At 42.9% G+C, this 20342-nt stretch overlaps 1 protein-coding gene across 6 annotated transcripts in view; it reads left to right on the top strand.

The window, feature by feature from the left end:
- Positions 1-18093: 18093 nt before the first annotated feature.
- Ppp2r2b (protein phosphatase 2 regulatory subunit Bbeta) overlaps positions 18094-20342 on the top strand; it is a 382601-nt gene continuing 380352 nt past the window's right edge. Inside the window, exon 1 of one of the 6 annotated variants that reach the window (XM_051200854.1) lies at positions 18094-18532. In XM_051200854.1, the coding sequence (XP_051056811.1) occupies positions 18454-18532 (79 nt within the window). In that variant the 5' untranslated portion in view covers positions 18094-18453. The remainder of the gene's footprint in view (positions 18533-20342) is intronic. The other 5 variants (XM_051200855.1, XM_051200859.1, XM_051200856.1 and 2 more) reach the window with 5 other exon arrangements.

The raw sequence follows: 20342 nt of genomic DNA, 5'->3' as shown, positions 1-20342 counted from the left end.
ATGTGTATTTCATATGACAAATTATTTAATTCCATAAAGTTTTATACTATCATTATTAGGATTAATTAGCTGACTGCATACCTGGCCTGCTTTTGCCATCAAACAATATCTTGAGATTCAATATCTAATTCTGTGCATAGAAAAACTCAAACTCAATAGGTAGAGTTTGTGGGTCTCCCTCCTCCAGCTACAAAATGCAATTGATTTCCTTTTGTTTGTTCATTGTTCTTCGATGTCTGTCCACATGGGCCATTTCATTTTATTCATGGGCAATAATTGTGTTTATTCTGTTGTGCTAAATGGGGATAATGTTTTTCCTTTCCCTTCCTCTGAAAAAAATTTCAGAAGGATAAGGTGTTTTATTGATTCCAATTTCTAATGAGAGAGAGAAATAAATACATTGGTTGATGTGAGCGGCATTCCACACAGCTTAATGTAAAGGGTGACAGCTGCAAGTGACAGTCCAGTGGGGGGGGGTGTCTTCTGATGATGAGGTAGGCAAAACTGTCTTGGCTCTGCACCGATGTTTGAGACTCAAGTCAGTGAAAACACATTTTATTTTTCAGTGATTGCCACTCTTTGCCCAACTCCACAGAAAAAAAGTACTGATTGGGATGTATCAAAGCAATATGAACACTTGAGGCTTTGCCCCCATTTCACAAAAAGAAGCCTGTGATTGACAATAACCTTTCCAGATGTTTAGCAGCATCAGTGTCTCGGGATGATTGTGGCTTCACCCCACACATCTGAGCCTGAAAGATGTAAAATGGAGCTTTTCTTTCTTCTGCTTTCTTCTGTTAGTCTCGGGGTGAAATGGAGGCTCTGGTTGGACCTACCATTTCAGAAAGCAGACACCTTGTCTTTTGAACAGAAGATTTCACAATCCCTACTCCAAGGGCTTTAGTAATCAGGCTACTTTGAAGTCAGACTATCCTAGCTTTAAATTTGGCTTACTCTAAGTAGCAGTCTTCAACGGGACCTCAGCTGATCTTCAAGCCTTGTGCTGAATACAGATCACCTGGGAAGGCATACAGATCTCCCTGGGTTTTGCCACTGAAGAGTCTGATTTATAAAGTCTGGAATGAGGCCAATGAATGTGTGTTTTTCCACAGGCCTCCCAAGTACTTCTAACATAGGTTGATCCCAGAGACACACTGAGAAATTCACTTCCGTCCTTCCTTACATCAGAGGGCTCCTACAAGAGCAAAGCAAATGCGGGATCTGAATGTGTTTTGAGCACTTTCAAAGGAAACCAGAATACCAAAAATTAAAGGTCACTGCTCAGCCTAGTTGTCTGCCCCAGGCAGTGACAGGAATGAAAACCTCTCCTCTGTGTGTCAGAGCAAAGCCTGGGGTTTTCTCCCCAGCACCCAGGAGTCTACAAAGGGACTTCCTATGTAACTTCGCTTTGTTGGGGCTTCACTCAGCTGGAAGCAAAAATTGGTCTGATTACGAACAACTCCATATGAGATGAAAGCCCTTTTCTCAGCTGTGGGGGGGGGGAATGTCATGATGTGAGGGGGCTCACAGAACACGGCAGGTGCCCAGACATGGACTTTTAAAGGAAGTGAGCAGGCTCTTTGTGTCACACTGAGCCCATGCATTATGTTCACTTATAAAAATTACATTAGTTAATTACATTTCTCCAAATGAAAACAAAGACAGGTGGATAGATGGAAGGGAGGGAGAGAAGGGAAGGGAAAAGGCTCCAAGGTGTTTTTTTCACCCCTTCCCTAATGCTAGATAGGTGAAACATTTAATATAATTCCAGTGCAGTTCTGGAAGACAGTATATGTTAGGCACAGAGAAGGAAAATGAAGCCATTGCCATACATAAGACCCTGCAGGCCCTCACTCCTGTAAGCAGTTTGTACTCTCCTGGGGATACCAACAAGTAATGTTCAGTTTGATCTAAGCAAATGTGAAATGTGCTGGAAAGCAGTGGATCACCTAACACTTTGTAGCTGGGCGAGAGTAGGGAAGGCTCCATTGAACACTCAGGACCCAATCTGCTACATAAAAAGAACAAGAATTAGCCAGGACTTTTAGGTAACTGCTTTATCCTCATTTTGAGCTAAAGACTTTGCCTTCCCAGACTCCCTGCAGAGGGTAGGAGAGATCTCTGAGATCACTGTATAGTACCAGAGTAAAATTAATGAAAATTTTATTCTTAGGGTATATACTACAAAAAAAAAACCTATTTCAATATACTGTTTTGGTCTGTCTTTGCACCCCTTTTCTCAGTCAGGACAATTGAGGCTCATAAAGTTTACCTGCTTAACCCAGCCCCACACTCACCTGACATCAGAACTGGTGTTCTTAGCCTCTCAGAGAGCATTCCTGAAGAGGATTCTGGCACCAACCGGGGACTTTGTGAATGCCTGTTAAATAGGTACTATTGTTCCCTTCTGTCGTGGCTTCACTTTTCATGGTTTCAGTTACCTATGGTCCACCATGGTCCAAAAATATTAAACAGAAAATTTCCAGGAATAGTTGATAGATTTCTATTTGCATACTCATCTGAATAGCAAGATGAAATTGCATGCTATCCTACTCCGTCCCACTTAGAAATTGTTCAGCACATCCGTCCTATGTATGTTACCCACCCACTAGTCATTTGGTAGTTATTGCAGTCATCAGGTCATCTGTGGTGGTGTCTCGGTGCTTCTGTTCAAGTATCCCTTACATTGTTTGGTAACAGCTCCAAAGCATCAGTATGGGAAGCAAAACAGTGTCAAAGTGTAGAGATAAACTGTCTACTTTTCAAAATCCCATAGGTAACAAAAACAAATTTTTGAATTCTACACTAGCAAATTGTCTACTGCTCACGTTCTACTGCACAACACAGAGTGCCAAGTGCCATCTTAGAGCAAGAGTGCTCTAATCTAAAGACACTCAGTGTGAGTTTAAGACCAGTTTGCTATTGGGAAATACACTGGCAGATCAATAGTACACTATAAATGAAGCCTCAAGCTGAAACAAAAAACTTCTACCGAGAGGATCATCCTCTCTTACCAAGTTTGGCAAACGCCTACTGAGCATCTACTTTATACTCGGAACTCTAGGTGTTAATGAATTGAGTATAAAAATGCCAGGTAAATGTAATAGAGAAAACCAATTAGTAAGGGATGTAAGGACATAGGGTTCTCTTTTAAATAGGATGACTAAGACTTTATATGAAGATAGCAAGAAGTTGAGTTTTATGAAAGCCTGAGGAGAATTCCAGATAAGAGGGAAAAGCTTCCAAGCAAGAGCTCATTTATGCTACCATCAGTCAGTAAGGAGGCCAATGCGCCTGAAGCTGAGTCAGCAAAGGAGGAATTTGTGAGGGACAGAGTGAGGGACAGACAGATCCTGTGAACTATTATAAAAACTTGAACTTCTGTCTAAAAGCGATTCAAAGTCATGGACTGTCGGCTGCTCCTTCTAGCAACAGGTCAAGGGCAGATTGTAAGGGATGAGCCAGTTATGAGATTATTTTAGTGTTCAGTTTTGTAGTTAATTTCTGAGACAGTGAAGGGCCAGAATTGATATATTCCCTGCATGACCCAGATTCTCTGTCTCCCTGACTGCTGATGTTAGCTCTGTCTCAAGACAAGTGTAGCAACTCCAGATATCACACTCAAACCAAATCACACCCAGTGAGAACATCCTGCTCTTACTTTTCCAAACAAAGAATCTTTTCCACAAATGCCTACAGCAAGCTTATTTTGGTACCCTTGGCCAGTCTCTGAGTCATCTGTACTCTTCAACCAGCCACTGTCAAGGAGAATGAGATTAGTCTAAGTGGTTTACACATAGAACCTTTCCATTTGTGTCTGGGTCAGACTCATCATGCCTGAGTGCAGGACATCACATCAAAGTCTGAACTGTATGAGAAGTTGGGTGCAATTGGAGTTGGCTCATCAATGTGTCAGATACAGGCAAGAGCAGATATGGCTTAATCAGTGGCATTGCTTCCACCGGGTTTCAAAGAGAGGGGCTATTATTTCATTCTTTGTAGAGCATTTAGCACAGGCCACCCTGAATTCCAGATTTGTAGATTGGCTTAACTTGCAGCTACTGATTGAGGTATATGAGCTGAGAGGACTTGCTCTCTCTCTCTCTCTCTCTCTCTCTCTCTCTCTCTCTCTCTCTCTCTCTCTCTGTGTGTGTGTGTGTGTGTGTGTGTGTAAACCCAGATTAATATCAGGCATCTTTCCCAATTGTTTCTACCTTCTTTATTTTTTTTATTTATTTTGCATACCAACCACAGTACCCCCTCCTGTTCCTTCCTCTCCCGTCCTACCCCCAACCCACCCCCATTCACTCCTCAGAAAGGGTAAGGCCTCCCATGGGGAGTCAACAAAGCTTGGCACATTCAGTTGAGGTAGGACCAAGCCCTGTGCCATCAAGGTTGATCAAGACATCCCACCATATGGGCTTCAAAATGCTACCTCATGCACTAGAGATAGATTCTGGTCCCACTGCCTGGGGCCGCACAAACAGACCAGGCTACACAACTGTCTCCCTCATGCAGAGGGCCTGATTCAGTCCCATGCAGGCTCACCAGCTGTCAGTCTGGAGTCCTTGAGTTCCTGCAAGTTCAGGTTAACTGTCTCTGTGGGTTTCCTGGGCATGACCTTGATCCTCCTTGGACTCCTGTAGCTCAGGCTAGTGCTGAGATATATGTCTCTGTATCTGCTTACATCAGTTACTGGATGAAGGTTCTATAATGACAGAGTGGTCACCAATTTGATTACAGGGAAGGCCAGTTTAGGTAACCTCTCCACTATTGCTAGGGGTCTTAGCTGGGGTTATCCTTGTGAATTCCTGGGAATTGCTCTAGCATCATTCTCCCTTTTTTCTTGAGCAGGGTCTCTCACTCAGCTTAGGACATGCTGATTTGGCTAGGAGCGAACAAACACAGGGATTTGCTTGTCTTCTCATTCCCAGCAGTAGAGTTAGATGCCCTGCCTGGCTTTTACATGGGTTCAGGGGATAAAACTTGGGTCCCCATGCTGCCTGGCAAGCACTTTCCCTGAGGAGCTCTCTCTCCAGCCATATTTGCCTTTTTTAATGATGCAAATTAAGTGCACTTGGCATTATCCTAATTATTGCCTATATTATTTGCAAAAATAAATAATATAATACATTATATATTATAATATATAATAAACTAATAAATAATTAATCACATAGCCTCTCTAGGGTAGCTCCTGATTTCATGCTCAAGATTTTAAAGAAATGCTACACCCTTTCCTTTTTTTTTTTTTTTTTTATTTTTTCCTTCTCATTTTTATCTGGTTAGTAGTGTTTTGTTTTAAAAAAAAAAGTGTGGCTATCTTATAGCAATATCACTAAAGATCAGGTTGAATTTCATGCATGTGCTTGGTCAATAAACATGAATCAGGCTGGTGCTGGAAACACAGCAACACTTGAAGTCGACCACATCTCTAGTGTAGTGGAACTCACCTTTTGGTGCCACAAGTCACCTATGGGTAAGGAAAGCTCATGACACCCTAGTGATTTTCAAATGGTGACTCAAGCTACTAAGAACGGGCAACTTGACCACGTGGGAGGGGCTGGGCTGCAACGTTCAGTGATGGTTCTTTGAAGGCTATTTTTTTTTTTACAATGCACATACATGATCTCCATAATTTTGCTAGGTGTTTGCATGCATGTGATTTGTGTGTGTGTGTGTGTGTGTGTGTGATGCAAACATGTGAATGTGCATGTACACATGAACTAGCCCATGTATCCAGAGCAAACTGTTGGGCATCTTCCTCTATCATTCTCATTGCTCTCTGCCTCCTTGCCTAGGAATCAATCAGTGAACTGGAAGTTCACTAACTGATGACCTACACTGGCTGGCCAGTCAGGTCTCAGGATCTGCCTGTCTCTGCCCCATAATGTTGGGTTTACAGGCATGTGTAGCCATGACCAGCTCTGTATGTGAGTGTTGGGCATTCCAACTCTGGTCCTCATGCTTGCAGAATTCAGCCCCTACCTAGCTGTTTTTTAGGGAATGGTTACTGTGTATTATCAGGAATGACTCTTAGAATTTGAAGCACACATTCCCCATATCATGGCATACATCATTTTTCAGTGTGTGTTTCTTGCTCATCTACACCATTCATCAACTGTACAGGTAATTTCAGTGTTGGCAGATCTATACAAATGAAATTTAAGTGGTAATGATTTCAGAGTATTAATAGGAACCACATGTTCTCCAAGTAAAACTAATAGCAATTTTTAACAGCTCATCATTTACATATGCTTCAGAATTTACCTTCTTGCTAATTTTGAGTGCATGATTCATGCACACAGTACCTCCTCACCTGATATACTCAGAAAGTATGTTTAAATGAGTAACTGACAGGGACCAGGGCATGGTTCAGCAGGTAAGAGCACTTTGCTGCACAAACATGAACATCAGAGAGCCCCAGCACACACAGAAAAAGCCAGGCATGGCTGCACATGCCTGCAACCCAACTTTGGTGGGGAAAGAGGCAATGGGCTCACTGTGGCTTGTTGCGAAGAAATGGTGGTCCCCAGCTTAAGTGACAGACCTCATCCCATGGGAATAAGGCAGAGAGCATCAGAGGAAGACATTCAACATCTTCCTCTGACTTCTGCACAGGCACCTGCACTTACACATGCATCCACACAATCCTCCTGCCTCTCTCTCTCTCTCTCTCTCTCTCTCTCTCTCTCTCTCTCTCTCACACACACACACACACACACACACACACACACTTAAAAATTAGGAACTTCCAGATCACCAAAGATGAGCTACCTCTGAAGAATTAACTTTTGTTTCATAGTAACAAATCAATTCCTGAAACTAAAACACACACACACACACACACACACACACACACACACACACACACACACGATGGCAATCTTTAGTTTTAGAGATCAACTCTGATGTTACTTTTTAGATATATGTATTCTTTTTCCATGAAGCTATGCTGTCTGTCTTCCTGGTAGAAACTCAAAGGGACTAGGGTAATCTCACCATACTTGGGAATACACACTGCTATGGATGGTTTGCCTGAACTGGATCCAGGTGAACCTCCTTCCCATCACTTTGTACAGGCTCCACGCACCTCACTAGGATGCAACTCCACCCCACTCCTCTGTGAAGCAGCCACACGGTGGGTGTGCCTTCAGAGGCTTGTGAGGGTGAAATGATAACCGGCAGAGGGCATGGAGTGAAGGCTACAATCTGATGAAACATTCTGAACACCAAATCAATCGTGTTCTTTCAGTGCACATAAGGATGTACTGTTACACCTTTGTGTTGTTCTTTTGTCACAGATATAGGAATACAAGCTGGAGAAGGGGGTGGGGGTGGGGTCCTGCGTGGGAATGCATAGCAGGTTCCATAGCAGGTGAGGGTGACCGAGACAGAGGGAATAACACGCCAGGCAGATAGAGCTTGAATGAGGAGTTTATTTAGAAAGGGGAGTGAGGAGGAAGGGAAGAGACATAGAGACACTGAGAACAGAAGAGAGGAGAGAGAGGGGTGAGGAGAAGAGCAAAAAAAAATGAGCAAAAGAGAAAGCAAAAAAAAAAGCATAAGTGGGCAGGGGTCTGACTTTTAAAGGGGTCCTTTACACCTGCCTGCATACTACTACTCCTGGAGCCCTGGGCTGACCAGAGTACTGCCTGATTACATTCTGCCAGGTGACAGGGCAGGCCAGCGTAATGCCTGAATCCTTACACTTTGTACGTGATATACATGTCCAGTTGGCTAAACGAGTCACAAAAAGCCTTCAGGCCCAGGTGCTCACTAAAGGCACTGCCATTTGCATGCAAGCAACGACAAACCTCATCTCAACAGACACACGCAGAGGATTCCAGGTTCAGGTCCCACAACCTTAGTGCTGTGGAAGGTGAAAGGCAGTCATAGCTAGTTGTCTCTACATCAACAGGCACGGGCAGTTAATGATAAGTTCTTAAGCCGAATCAGCACGTCATTGGCTACATGGTATTGGTAAGACAGTGAGCAGTACGATTTGAACACTTAGGTTCATAGCTGGCAGGTTGAAGAGGACTGGAAAATGAGTGCAAGCTCTCCTCATTTTATGGATGAAGGATCTGGATACACAACCAACACTGGCATTCACTCTCCCATACTTCCATGTGATTTCTCCACTCTTTAGGCCCTTGGGGTACGACAGGGTTAGACGAGATCTTTGCTGTCCTCTGCAGTTTTAAAAAGTAGCAGACTTCCTTTAAAATGAAGCAGTCTCTCTGTGTGTTAACAGCAGCAAGATACCGTGCTGTGCAAAGCAACCAGGCTCACGAAAACAATTACAACATCATGCGACTACTGGTGGGGTCTGAGAAAGTCGAACTCACAAAAACAGAGTAGAACAGTGTAGTTTTATTCAAGGCTTAAGGACAAGAGCTGATGAGAAAATGGGTCATTGGGTTTTCATCTGGATAGCAGAAATGAGTTCAGAAGAGTTTTAAATTTTTAAAACTTATTTTATGTATATGAATGCCTTGCCTGCATTTATATCTGTACACCAGATGTGCACATCTGGTACCTGTAGAAGACAGAAGAGGGCTTCATATCCCCTAGGGCTGGAGTTACACAAGGTTATGAGCCACCATGTGGGCTCAGGGAATCTAACCTGGTCCTCTGAAAGAACAGCTAATGCTCTTAATTGCTAAGCATCTCTGCAGAGCCTGTAGCTGGAGTTCTCCCCCCCCCCCCCCGGCCAGGTCCTGCTGCCCTTCTGCCCAAAATAATCACACAAAGACTTATATTAATTTATAAACTGTTGGCCAATGGCTTAGGCTTCATATTGGCTAGCTCTGTCTTAATTATTAACCCATTTCTATTACTACTATGTATTGTCACGAGGCTGTGGCTTACCTGTAATCTGTCATGTTACTCCTTCGGCAGCCTAGTCTCTCTCTGGCACCTTCTCTCTGCCTCCCTTCTCCAGCCTTCTCCTGGTCTCATTGCCCCACCTATGCTTCCTGCCTGGCTGTTGGCCAATCTGCATTTTATCCATCAACCAATAAGAGAAACATATGCAAAAGAATATCCCCTCTCATCACCCAAAAGAGGCATCAGGACAGAAGCCATGGCTGTCTATCTTGTTCGCTTCATACAGTTCCTGGTATTTTTGAAAAAGCAGCAGTCTTAATATTAACTAAGACTGGCTCGCAGCACCTAGTTGGGGCAGCATTGAGGATTCTGGGTTCTAGTTGAGTCAGGCCTTCTCTAGGACTGTATCTCTCAGCTCAAGCAGAATTCTCAATGAGCCGTGTAACCAAATTCCATAACCCGTAAGTATAGCAGTCTCTCTATACTTCAACCTCTCTTTCAGGACCATATAGCCAAAGAATGAAGATACTTCAAGAGCTCTTGTGAGAATTAAATTAGTAATTCATATAAAGTATTTAATAATCCAGCATGGAAAACATGCTCAGCACTCAATAAATGCCCATTCTATGCTTATTTTCTCACACTCCCTGCCCAATAAATATTTTCTAATACCAAGATTTGGGGTTGACGAAATTGAGACTGAAACATCTTAACTGAATACTCTATAATTATAGAAGTGAAATCCATAATGGCTGTGTGTAGTGGTTAACGGAACAGGTTCTGGAGTCAGCCTGCTGAGCTTGAGCCAGGCTTTGGTGTTCTGAATATGTGTCATTGTTGTATGACAAAGTGTTTCTAGGGGAGATGCAACACACAAGTCTACTCAGCCCAGATAGGAAACCCACAACATGCCAATGTACCACTTTTTTTTGTTTTGTTTTTTATTTCAAAACACTTAAATATTATTTCATATAAGTTATATACCACTTGTGTAGGAAAGTCAGGTATAAAAGCTAAAGTCTGCCTGTTCCAATCAGATTTTGTGTTGTCCTTTGTTCAGCTAATGTGTTTCCATCATCAACCTAGGTCTCGGAAGGCACGTCTCTATAAAGCAGATTTCCTCCCCATCTAGGACAACAGAATGTGATTCCCTGTCTCCTCCCCAGATCATATATTTACAAATGTCAGAAAACAGCTGTGATTGTCATGGTAGGTGAGGGCAGGGACACTGGTGACACCTGGGGTGTGGAGAAGAGCAATGCTCCTGCTAAGCATCCTGCAGTCCACAGAAGAACTCCTCCCCTGTGTACCATTCCTTCCTCTAAAACATCAGTGATGCTGGCTTTCAGGGCCCTGCTGTCAAACAAAACTCATAGACTGAGACAACAATATGAACCTTCATGAACTCTCTGATGTAGTGTGGATACTGACAGACTTGTCCATGAAGCTTGAGTTATAAAATATAAACCCTGCAGCCAAACAGAGCTTGCCTGCAGTTTGGTGTGGGCAGCGTGATACTCCTAGGGGAGGAAGGTGCTCTCTGAAAGAGAAAATCATTCCTTGAAGAACAGTGGAGTGTTTTCTCCTCTGTGGCTTCCTGAAGGATTTACTGTTAAAGCTTTTCAAAGTAACAGGGAAAAATGGGTTGAAAGTGTCTTGTAGAAAAGATATTAAATCCAACTCTGAGATGCTTTTTCTATACCGCTTAGGGGTACCTGGAGGAGTCAGGAAATGAAGATTTTCTACCTGGATTCATGGGCTTGCCTGTCTTAAAATCCTGTCTAATGGCCTCCTCTGACCACAAGGAAATATGGGCTGAATCCCTGGAAATGCTCAAAGGCCAAAGTAGTTATGATAGTGAGAGAAATCTTTGAAGAATGCTGTCATTATCTCAGCATGGCAATTTCTTTTTATATTACTCATTATTTAATTAAGAGATATGCAGGAAGGAGGCAGACAGTGCCATTCCTCTTGAGGAAGTGAGCACACCTCTGCCCTTGGAATGCCTCCTTCTTAGGCATACCTTCTTGGAAGGCTTTAAGAGGATGTGTATATTGAATACCCTGTCTGTTGTTCCTGGAGGTGAAAGGCCACTGTTTCCAAATGAGAAATAATTAATGCATAGTCCAAATAAAGCAGTTGGAATCTGCTTTATTTATTCAGGATACGTTCTATTATACATTAACTGAGAATAAATTGGGGCAAGGGAATGAGTGAACTAGAGCACTTCAGCCAAACTAATGTTTCTCTTGTAACCTCCTTCCAGAATATTCTTCTCAATTTGTTTCCATACTTTGAACTTCACTTCAAAGTTCACCTCAAGTGCTGCCAATTCTAGGAACTGACAGAATCTTCCCTAATTTCCTAATTATGCATGGGGGAATCTGTGCTTTATCTGGCATGGATTTTGTGCACTTTGTAATACGCTCCTGTTTTCAGTACTTCATTTATTTTCCCTCTATCCCTTGCTCCTGTCCCTTCCTTTTTCTGATTGCTTCCATGTTTCTTACTCATTTTTATGTTTGGTACATTATGAATTCATCTAAGTCTGGTCCCTAACATTTTCCAACGCATATTGAACCCCTGGAGACATGAAGCAGCAGGTGTGTGGATTGGGTTAAATTTCTCCTCCATGATAATAGTAGTCCTTAAATTCTTCCTTTCAAATGGAGGCAAATGTAAATTTTGCCAGCTCTGATCAAATGCCCACACGTTCCAGATATATCTGGTGCTCTGATGTAAGACAAAATGGAGCTAACTTCAGATCAACTAACTCAGCGAGTAGCACCATGTTCCAACAGCCATGAGTAGGTGTAAATGATACATCTGTATTACAATCTTAGCTCTTCTACTGGCTCTCAGTTGCCTAACCTTTCTGTAAGTTCCCTCATGTATAAATAGACAAGGTTGTTTACCTTATCCTGAAGATTTTAAGAAGATTAAATGATATTTTAGGCAGTGTGCTTAGCTGAGTAAGTAGGACCTAGTTAGATGTAGGAGGAACTCAGAACTAAGGATTGGTCTTATCACAGCTATTATCATCTATTGAAACCAAATCCTATCCCCATGCTTCAGAGCTTGTGAAAACACTGGATTTTTCTGCTTGTACTGGTCTCTTCATCAGTTCTACTTAGCTATTCCCCATCGGTTCTATAAGATGGATATGTTGGTAGGAAACCTTCTTGGCTTCTATGAGAACCAAAAATCTTCAGTCAAAACTGTGTTTTGTTTTTCCTTTGCTGTGCGGAATAATTGCTCTCAAACTGAGGTGGTTGTTAATGCTCAAGTCCCGTTAATCATATCTTCAGCTGGCCACCTCTCTGTTGCCTTTGTCACATGTGAAGGGAGCCAGCAGGATAATTGGTCTAGACTGCCAATCAAACATATGAATTACATCACTAGTGATGACCCTGGGAGGTCTAAGAGTTGCCGTGGGAGGGCAAGAGCGCAGCATCCGTGGCCTTACAGAGCTTGCATTAAAGTGATGAAATGGGACTGGGAGTGCCTTTGTCTAGCATGCTTGATGCCCTGAGCTTATACCCTGCTTGGCAAAAAAAAAAAAAAAAAAAAAAAAAGATCATAAAAAATAAAAGGCGGCAAAGATAAACAAGTTGTTTTGGAAACAATTCTGTTCTTAGATATAGAAAGATTACTGTGAAGCTAAACTGAATAGGCTAAATAATTTCCAGCTTTTCTCTCTCAGTATTAGCTCTCAGCTTTAGTTCAGATGTCTTTTATTGGGAGAAGCCATTCCTGACCATCTATGTGAAGCAGTCACTCTTTTCCACACCCTCAGTTTTACTTCCTCATTCTAGTTTGCTTCATCTGATACCATCGTGTTGACAGAATACTTACCCTTCCACTGTCTCACTCTGAGGATGCTAGCGCAGTTCGCTGAGCCTCTGGTACCCAGGAGACAGCTGTTGTGAATGTGTGAATCTGTTTTGTTTTGCTTTGCTTTGTTTTGAGGGTCTTATGTAGGTTGCCCTGGGACTCCTACTTAGCTGAGGTTGTTCTTGAACTTTTGATCCTCCTTTCTCTCCTTCCCAGTACTGAGCTTACAGGAAACACCATCATACCTGGTTTATGCAGTGCTGGGGACCGAACCTAAGGCTTTGTGCATGCCAGGCAAGCAAGGGACCAACTGAGCTACATCCCTAGCCTGAATACATGAATTACTGTTCATTGTCCGGCTAAATGCAAACATGAACTAAATCATAATTTACTATGTGGTGGATTTCATTACTAGCTAGAGAATAGGAGAACAAAAAAACAAAATTATCCCGTTCTGCTTACTCAGTATAACTCAACTCCATCTCACCTGTGCTTGTCTAGCTATGGAGCGTTCCAGGCAGTGAACCCTGAACTTGGGTTTCAGCAGGCAGAAGTCAAATTTCTACCTTCCTGCACATTAGTCTGGCTGGCATCAGATAGCAAAGAGCAATTACCAATGCAATTGAGTAACACTCTATATCAGGCAGAATTCTAAGCACTTTAGTGAATTGTTTTATTTTTATTTGTTGCAGTCTTTATGTTTGGCCTGAATATTATGCCTGAAGAAGAGAAGTGACTTACATGTCTTCTGCTCCATAGATGTCCTGAAGTAAGTAAATGCTCAGTAAACATATTCAATCATGAACAAGTGTTTTGGAAGGGGTGGGTAGTAACTGACAGACCTTTGCAAGGATACAGACCTGTTCGAGGCATTAAGAAACCTATCTCTGAAGGTGTGACATTTTATTTAAGGTGTGATGGAGGAATAGTAACTTGTTTTGACTTGAAAGTGGAAGTGTGATTCATCTGAATCGGATAGAAATATGCTGCCTTTTCACCCATGGGATTTTGTTTCCTTTTTAGCAAAATGAAAAATGATAACGATGAGGCTTCCCCTAAAGGGGATTGTCAAAGCAAGCTAGACGAAGATTCCAGCATAAGTTTCCCATCAGGCTCCAGCTTCGGTGAGAGCAGGCTCTAGGGATGGCTCCTGTGGGATTAAGCAGTCAGGGGGCCCACAGTCCATGGGCCCCAAAGCTGGGACTTGGCAGAGCAGAGTGATTGGTTCTGATCTCCCAAGAGGTCCATCTACAGAAGCTTGGAGCAGGCCAGTCTATAACATAGTATTCAAGAAACTCAATTGCTTTTTTTCTCCCCTGTTTGATATCAGAATTTTCCTGGCATAAAACACCTGGGGGGAATTTGTCTCTGGTTCTACTCTGTTGGACTCCAGAACCTTCTCAAGTGGAACCTAAAATGGATCCCTTTAACTTTCCTTTCTCCTAATCCTATAAATTTCCTATTGGAGACTTCCTTGTACTCTAGCTTCTACCCACACCCACAGCCCTGCACCCCCCCAATCCCCACGCACACCCACACCACCCCTGCCTGCCATTGCCATCTCTTCCTCTTGGACTTAAAATCCTTAAAGTGACCCTAATGCTCTCCCTGTGCTAACATCAGGGAATTCCACTTATGATTTAGTGACTGTTAGCTCTTAATTTGTTATGCCTCCTAGTGGCAGGGGCCGTTTGTAAGAAGCACCTAAGGTAGTAGTGTGGATGCCTAGTATTAGCCATCAGAGCCTTAGAATCCCAAGGACTCTGCTCATCTCTTCTCCTGGCAATCATGGCCACTATGTGTTTGTCTGCTTTCATGGGCTATGCAATCCTTTACAGCAGGGATGGCAGCTTATACCCCGTACTCCCATCAATTCTTCTAAGGCCCGATCAGCTATGTCAGTGACTTTAAACTATTGGATGAAGATGGCAAGGACCATGATTTAGGACAAGGATACTGGGGGAACTTTTCAGCTATGTTAACCCATAAATGCAAAGCATAAAATTATACTCCTTGCTGAACAGGTTCTTGAGTGAGCACTGCAAGAACCTAACCTCTCAAAGTTCACAAGGGTATTCCAGTGCAGAAACATGTCCCCCTTTGATATAAATTATCGTGTCTGTTCTCTCCTCTGTCAAATGGGATTGTTGAGAAGAACAAAGAGGGAAAAGGGCTGGAGATACACAGAAGCAGTCCAGATGAAGTGTGGCACTTTGTCTGCATTAGAGTCAGTCCCTGAAGGAACTTTCCAGCTCTTTCTGCCCCTTGCTATTCTTCACGTGAGCTTATGGGCCTAGCACTACATCAGCATTTAAGTTTGCACTGGAGAATCTATTCTCAACTGAGGTCAAAGGGTGACCAGATGTTAGCAGTGGCCTTCCTGGGACTTGGGTATGGGCCTATGGGGTCTTTCCCTTCTGATAGAGGAAGCAGTACTCTATTTGTTTTGTTTTGTATCTATTTAGTTTGCTGCAGATAGGTAAGGATGATAGTCAGTGCTTTCTCTCTCAGGATACACTTGCTACTGCCATTGATTCAGAAGGCACTTCCTGGACACTAACACAGAATAGAAGTTTGTGGATCCATGACTTCCATAATGGCTTTGATTGAATGATCTATGTCAGCTTTCTTATAGGCTCAAGTTCACTTCATTCATGTAACAAACTTAAACTAAAAAGGAGAGATAAAATACCTTCCATCTATACATTTTCGTTTATCCATTCATCTATTTATTGAACTAAACTTTGACGAGTGCCCGGTAATGTTCACACAGATGAATTAGACATTGATGTCTCCCTGGAGTAGTTTACACTATTATGGTCATATAGGTATGGCAATATTCTCTGACTGAGAGAATCTGTTACTGCTAAGAACACAAAGAATCAGGCTAAGGAGCACTTACTGTGGGGTGGGAACGGAGGAATCCCTTCATGAGTGATGTCCTGAGAGTTTGTATGATGTTGGCATAGGCACCTCCATGCCAAGGATCCCAGAGACTCAAACTCAGAGAAAATGGCAATGCTTTCTCCCCAAGGGCGAGGCACAAAGAAAGTGGCAAAGCCTTTTCCCCAAGAGTAAGGCACACAGGGAAACAACAAAGCGTTCACTTCTGGTTGGTGTGTGGATGTTGACAGACCACAGAAAATGTCCACCATAGCTTTCTCCACCCACAGCTAAGAGATTTACCTCCTGAAGACTGCTCCTGCCAACATTGGCTAAGACTGTTTCTTTGATCCAGCTGTATACCATAACCCAGCTTCTTCATAATCTGTACATAGTAACCCAGCCTTTCTGGTCAGCTCTGGATAATAAACATACTGACCTTCTAAGGCACTGAGGGTTTTGTTTTATTTTGTTTTGTTTTTTTTTCCAAGCCAAGAACTGAGACCACCCAATCCCAGCTTTCTGTTGTCTGTGTTTTTCTTATCTTTATTCCTTTCTTGCCCCAGTCAGGCACAAGTCCCTGGAGGCCATGCATAGACTTGGCAATTTACAGTGCACTGATTACCTCCCATACTCCATTCTGCTTGCTCTCACAGTCCTGTATGAGATTCTATTGCCCTCATCAGCACGCCATGAGGCTTCAAGTTGCCTGAGATCTCACTGTGAGTTCATGTCAAAGGCTGTCAAACTTCAGGGTCACTGTCTGAACCACACCTACTCTCAGAGGCTCTTGGAGGGGCACATGCTCATACACAATTAGACGTACACAGCAGCAATGTGGGAATTTAGCAAGCACTTGCAATGTCTTATGTGTTTTGTTTTAACCTTAACTGTCTCACTTCTGTCTGTGGAGAACATACATGCCAAGCCTTGTTTTCTTCCCTCTTTACAGCTTAACAGAATAAGCCTCATAAATGACCACAATACCTCACTGCTGATCAGAAATTGAACATGAAATGTCTCCTAGGAAGAAACTACCTGCACCCACTCCATGATCCAGTGTTCTGAGATCGAAATCACCCAAAGGGCAAAGTAGATCACTTAGGCCAGGGGTTTTCGACCTTCCTAAGCTATGATCTGGTAATACAATTCCTCATGTTGCAGGGCCCCCAACCATAAAATTACTTTTGTTGCTACTTCATAACTGTAATTTTGCTACTGTTATGAATCATAATGTAAACATCTGTTGTGCAGAATATCTGATATGTGATCCCTGTGAAAGAGTCATGCAATCTCAAAAGGGTCATGAACCACAGGTTGAGAACCACTGACCTAGGCTTTTTTTTTTTTTTTTCTTTTCAAATTGTTCCTTACTAGGAATGGCTCATTATATTGGGCCATGAGTTGAAGGAAGTTTTGTGGTGATCTCAATACTAAATGGTCTGGCTCTTTCTGCTAACAGTTTGAATAAAGTTTCTAGTCATGATAGACCAGAAGTCAGGGGAGAGGTGTGGGGGGACAACTTGTAGGAGTGTCTTTACATTCTCATGCTCTGTCTTCCTTTATAATTCCTCTGTGATATTCTCTCCTAGACATACCAGCACACTTCTTCAATACTCAGTTAAATACTCTGTACAGTAGAGAGCCCAAAATGTCTTCGAAATGGTCCTGAGGTTTTTCAAGGCATGTTCTTATTTTAAATCTTGTTTTTTAAAGCCCCTTTCAGGGGGAATATCTGCTTTCTTTCACTGGCTATTGAAATCATTCCCTCGAGTCTCTGAAAGCAGCACAAAGGACATTGGCTCTTTCTCTTCATCATATACAATAGTGCCTTTGACAGACCCATAAATCCCAATCTGCAGCCCCATGCTTGCCTGCCTTCCAGTGGCCATGGTTCTGCAGTCACTTTATTTCATGCACCCAAATTAGTGTTCAGTAATAGTCATATTTTCATATTCTCTCTCTCTCTCTCTCTCTCTCTCTCTCTCAATTTTAGTAAAATTGCCTAATTCCTGAGCTAACTTACTTTTTTGTATTCTTCTATGCCATCAGTACCATGAGCTGTGGAATGGTCAGTTCCCTTGAGTTGGCCTCTTCCCTTGTGTTTGACTTTCTATTTATACAGAGAGCAGCTCAGGACCAAATTCATGCGATATGGCTGGGGGGGGGGGCACAGGGTGATTCTATAGTGAAACACAGATTCTGTCTCTGCTAGTCTTCCATCCCGGACTGCTCAACCCAGCTTTTGGCTTCACCTAAATGATAAATAGCCCTATTGTTTGAGCTTTAAAATTAAAAAAAAAAAAAAAAAAAAAAAAAAAAAAGAACTAAATCTAGATTAAGCTCAGGACAGAGACACATTTCATTGCACTGTACTTTAATATCCCTGAGATCCGTGGCATTACGGGTAGCTCTTTTGAACAGCCAGCCCCTCCAGGGCAGAACACTATGCTTTCTTTGTTTAATCTGATCTTTCTGCTAAATAGGAGATGGTCACTTATCGTCACCACATTCCCGTGTCCGGCTGCGTTGCTATTACTGAGAGACGGACACACCGGGAAAGGTAGACGCTTCAGGCAGAACATTTTAGCGTGTGTTTACAGGCAGGACTGACTTACTCAGCAATCCTGCTCTGAGGAGCTGCAGCCAATGAAGAGGCGCTATCCCAGCTTGCTTGGGGGCTTCTGAGTTTGAGCTGCCTGCAGAAATGTAAGGCTTTGCTTCCTGGCGCTGATGGCAAAATGGGACCCATCTCCAGTTATTCCTTGGGCTCCCCAGCTCTGCAGATCTGGGAGAGAACCTACATAAACATATTGGTGATGTAGCCAGCTTTCAAGGCCGAGAGAATCCTTATGGATTCGGGAGACTGGTTTTTCATTTAGAATTTTCTTTTTCCTTTGGAAGATGAAATGCTTCTCTCGTTACCTGCCTTACATCTTCAGACCTCCAAACACCATCCTCTCTTCCAGCTGCCACACGGAAGGTACAGACCAGAGAGGGAGAGTGTCTGGGTGGGTGGGACAAAGTGGGCTGGTGTCGGACTTCCCACAGGTTCTGCTGAAGCTGCTTTCTGCAGCTTTTTAGATGACTGGCATTCCTGGGAAAGCTGGTATCTGACATATAGATCCTGCTCTGAAATACCAGTCTACCTCCTCCACGGAAAGGGAAGTATTTTCTGAAGTGCAGGCTAATGTTACGAAGGTGATCTCAAAGCTGGCCGGCAGCCGACCTGAAAACCATTCAGAAATATTTTGTCAATTTCCCTCGTTACCATGCAAACAAGTCGTAGGAAATAGTGCTGAGGAAAAACAATCAGTGGATGCTGCCACACTCATTTATCCTAGCTCTGTTGTGTCACTGTCTGCTTAATAACTTGGTGCATGCCCAAGAAAGCAATTAGCAAAATACAATTAGCTTTGTCTGTGACTGGGGAGTGCTGGTTGTTAGACTGGAGTTCAGTCTGGACTTAGGTTGCTGAGTTTGGTACTTGTTAGAAATGTGTTTTGTGGGGTTTCTAAGTAAATTCTCTGAAAGGAGAATGGGCTGCGCCTCGCACAGAATCTCCCCAGCCCCGGCTTCGGTCCGGGACTTCCTCTGCTTCTATCCTGCCAGGGCGTGTATACATGGATGTGTACTTTCTCTGTGCACATGTGTGCCTTGTAAACATCTGACAGGGCAGTACCTCTTCCACCAACCCCTGCAGATCTCAGCATTTCTCCAGCAAGGAGCAGGCTGTGTTTCTTCTGTGTGTGACCTGCCTGTTTGTTTAGATCTGATGTTCCCTGGAAAGTATGTTTCATGTAAAGCAACTAGGCTGGATCGTCTTCAGGTTTAGCAGCTATCCTAGAAGTGGATCTTATTAAAGAGGACACCGACGGCGAGTCCACCTCGGTCCAGCCATCTTCTGGGATGGAGAGGGTAGGCAGCCAGTTCTGAGCCATCCTTTTTTCTCATCCTTGCAGAAGGAGTCTGGGATTAAGGGCCGCGTATAGCATATGAGAGAAGCAGACTTCAGGGATGAAGTGTGTTTCCAATCACTTCTCTTGGGAAAGGGGAGGAGGTGTTTGGGATGACTTTAGCATTCAGACTGGGGATGGCATTTTCATAGTCATTGATATCTTACATGTTATTTTTACATTTGCATCCGTCCCTTTAAATGCGTTGATAGCTAAAAAAAAGCAAATGACCCACTGGAAAATTTTTTTCTTCCTCATTGGGTGCAGGGAGGACCGAATAAATTTCTGTATGTATTCCTGTAAATATTGGGGAAGGAAACAGAAGAAGGTGGCATGGATCGGAATCTCCAGAACTTTCCACATACAGAAGACCTAATGCCATTTGGAAGGGGCCTCGATGGCTTTATATTCTTATTGGCTCCCTGATTGGCTCCCTTCTACTTTCCTCCCAGCTTGGACTCTGAAAACCCAAACACTTGATTTCAGTCTGTGTTTTGGGCATCATTGATCAAAACTAAATACTCTGGTCATATAGACAGACCTGCAACCACAACAAGAACAATTTTTAAGTATTTTTAAACCAATTTAATTAATTATATCAAAAATGGAAAGTCACTTTGTCTCAAAACAAGCAACTTCTGCTTCATCCCATCAACAGACTTAGGGATGGAAATCAGAAGTCCTATATTTGAATTCATTGTAAATCTAATAAAGACAATCAGGGAGGAGACATCCACCCAAATAACATCATGGATGAAGCCTTGGGACATAGTGGAAATGGCATGAGTCAGATAACAGGCCAGCTGGCCCACTACATTTAATTGCTCTGCACCCAAT

The sequence above is a fragment of the Phodopus roborovskii genome, unplaced genomic scaffold (genome assembly GCF_943737965.1).
Source record: "Phodopus roborovskii unplaced genomic scaffold, PHOROB, whole genome shotgun sequence".
NCBI classification, from domain to species: Eukaryota; Metazoa; Chordata; class Mammalia; order Rodentia; family Cricetidae; genus Phodopus; species Phodopus roborovskii.
The sequence above is the reverse complement of the archived record's forward strand: the minus strand, read 5'-3'. Positions and strand labels throughout refer to the sequence as shown.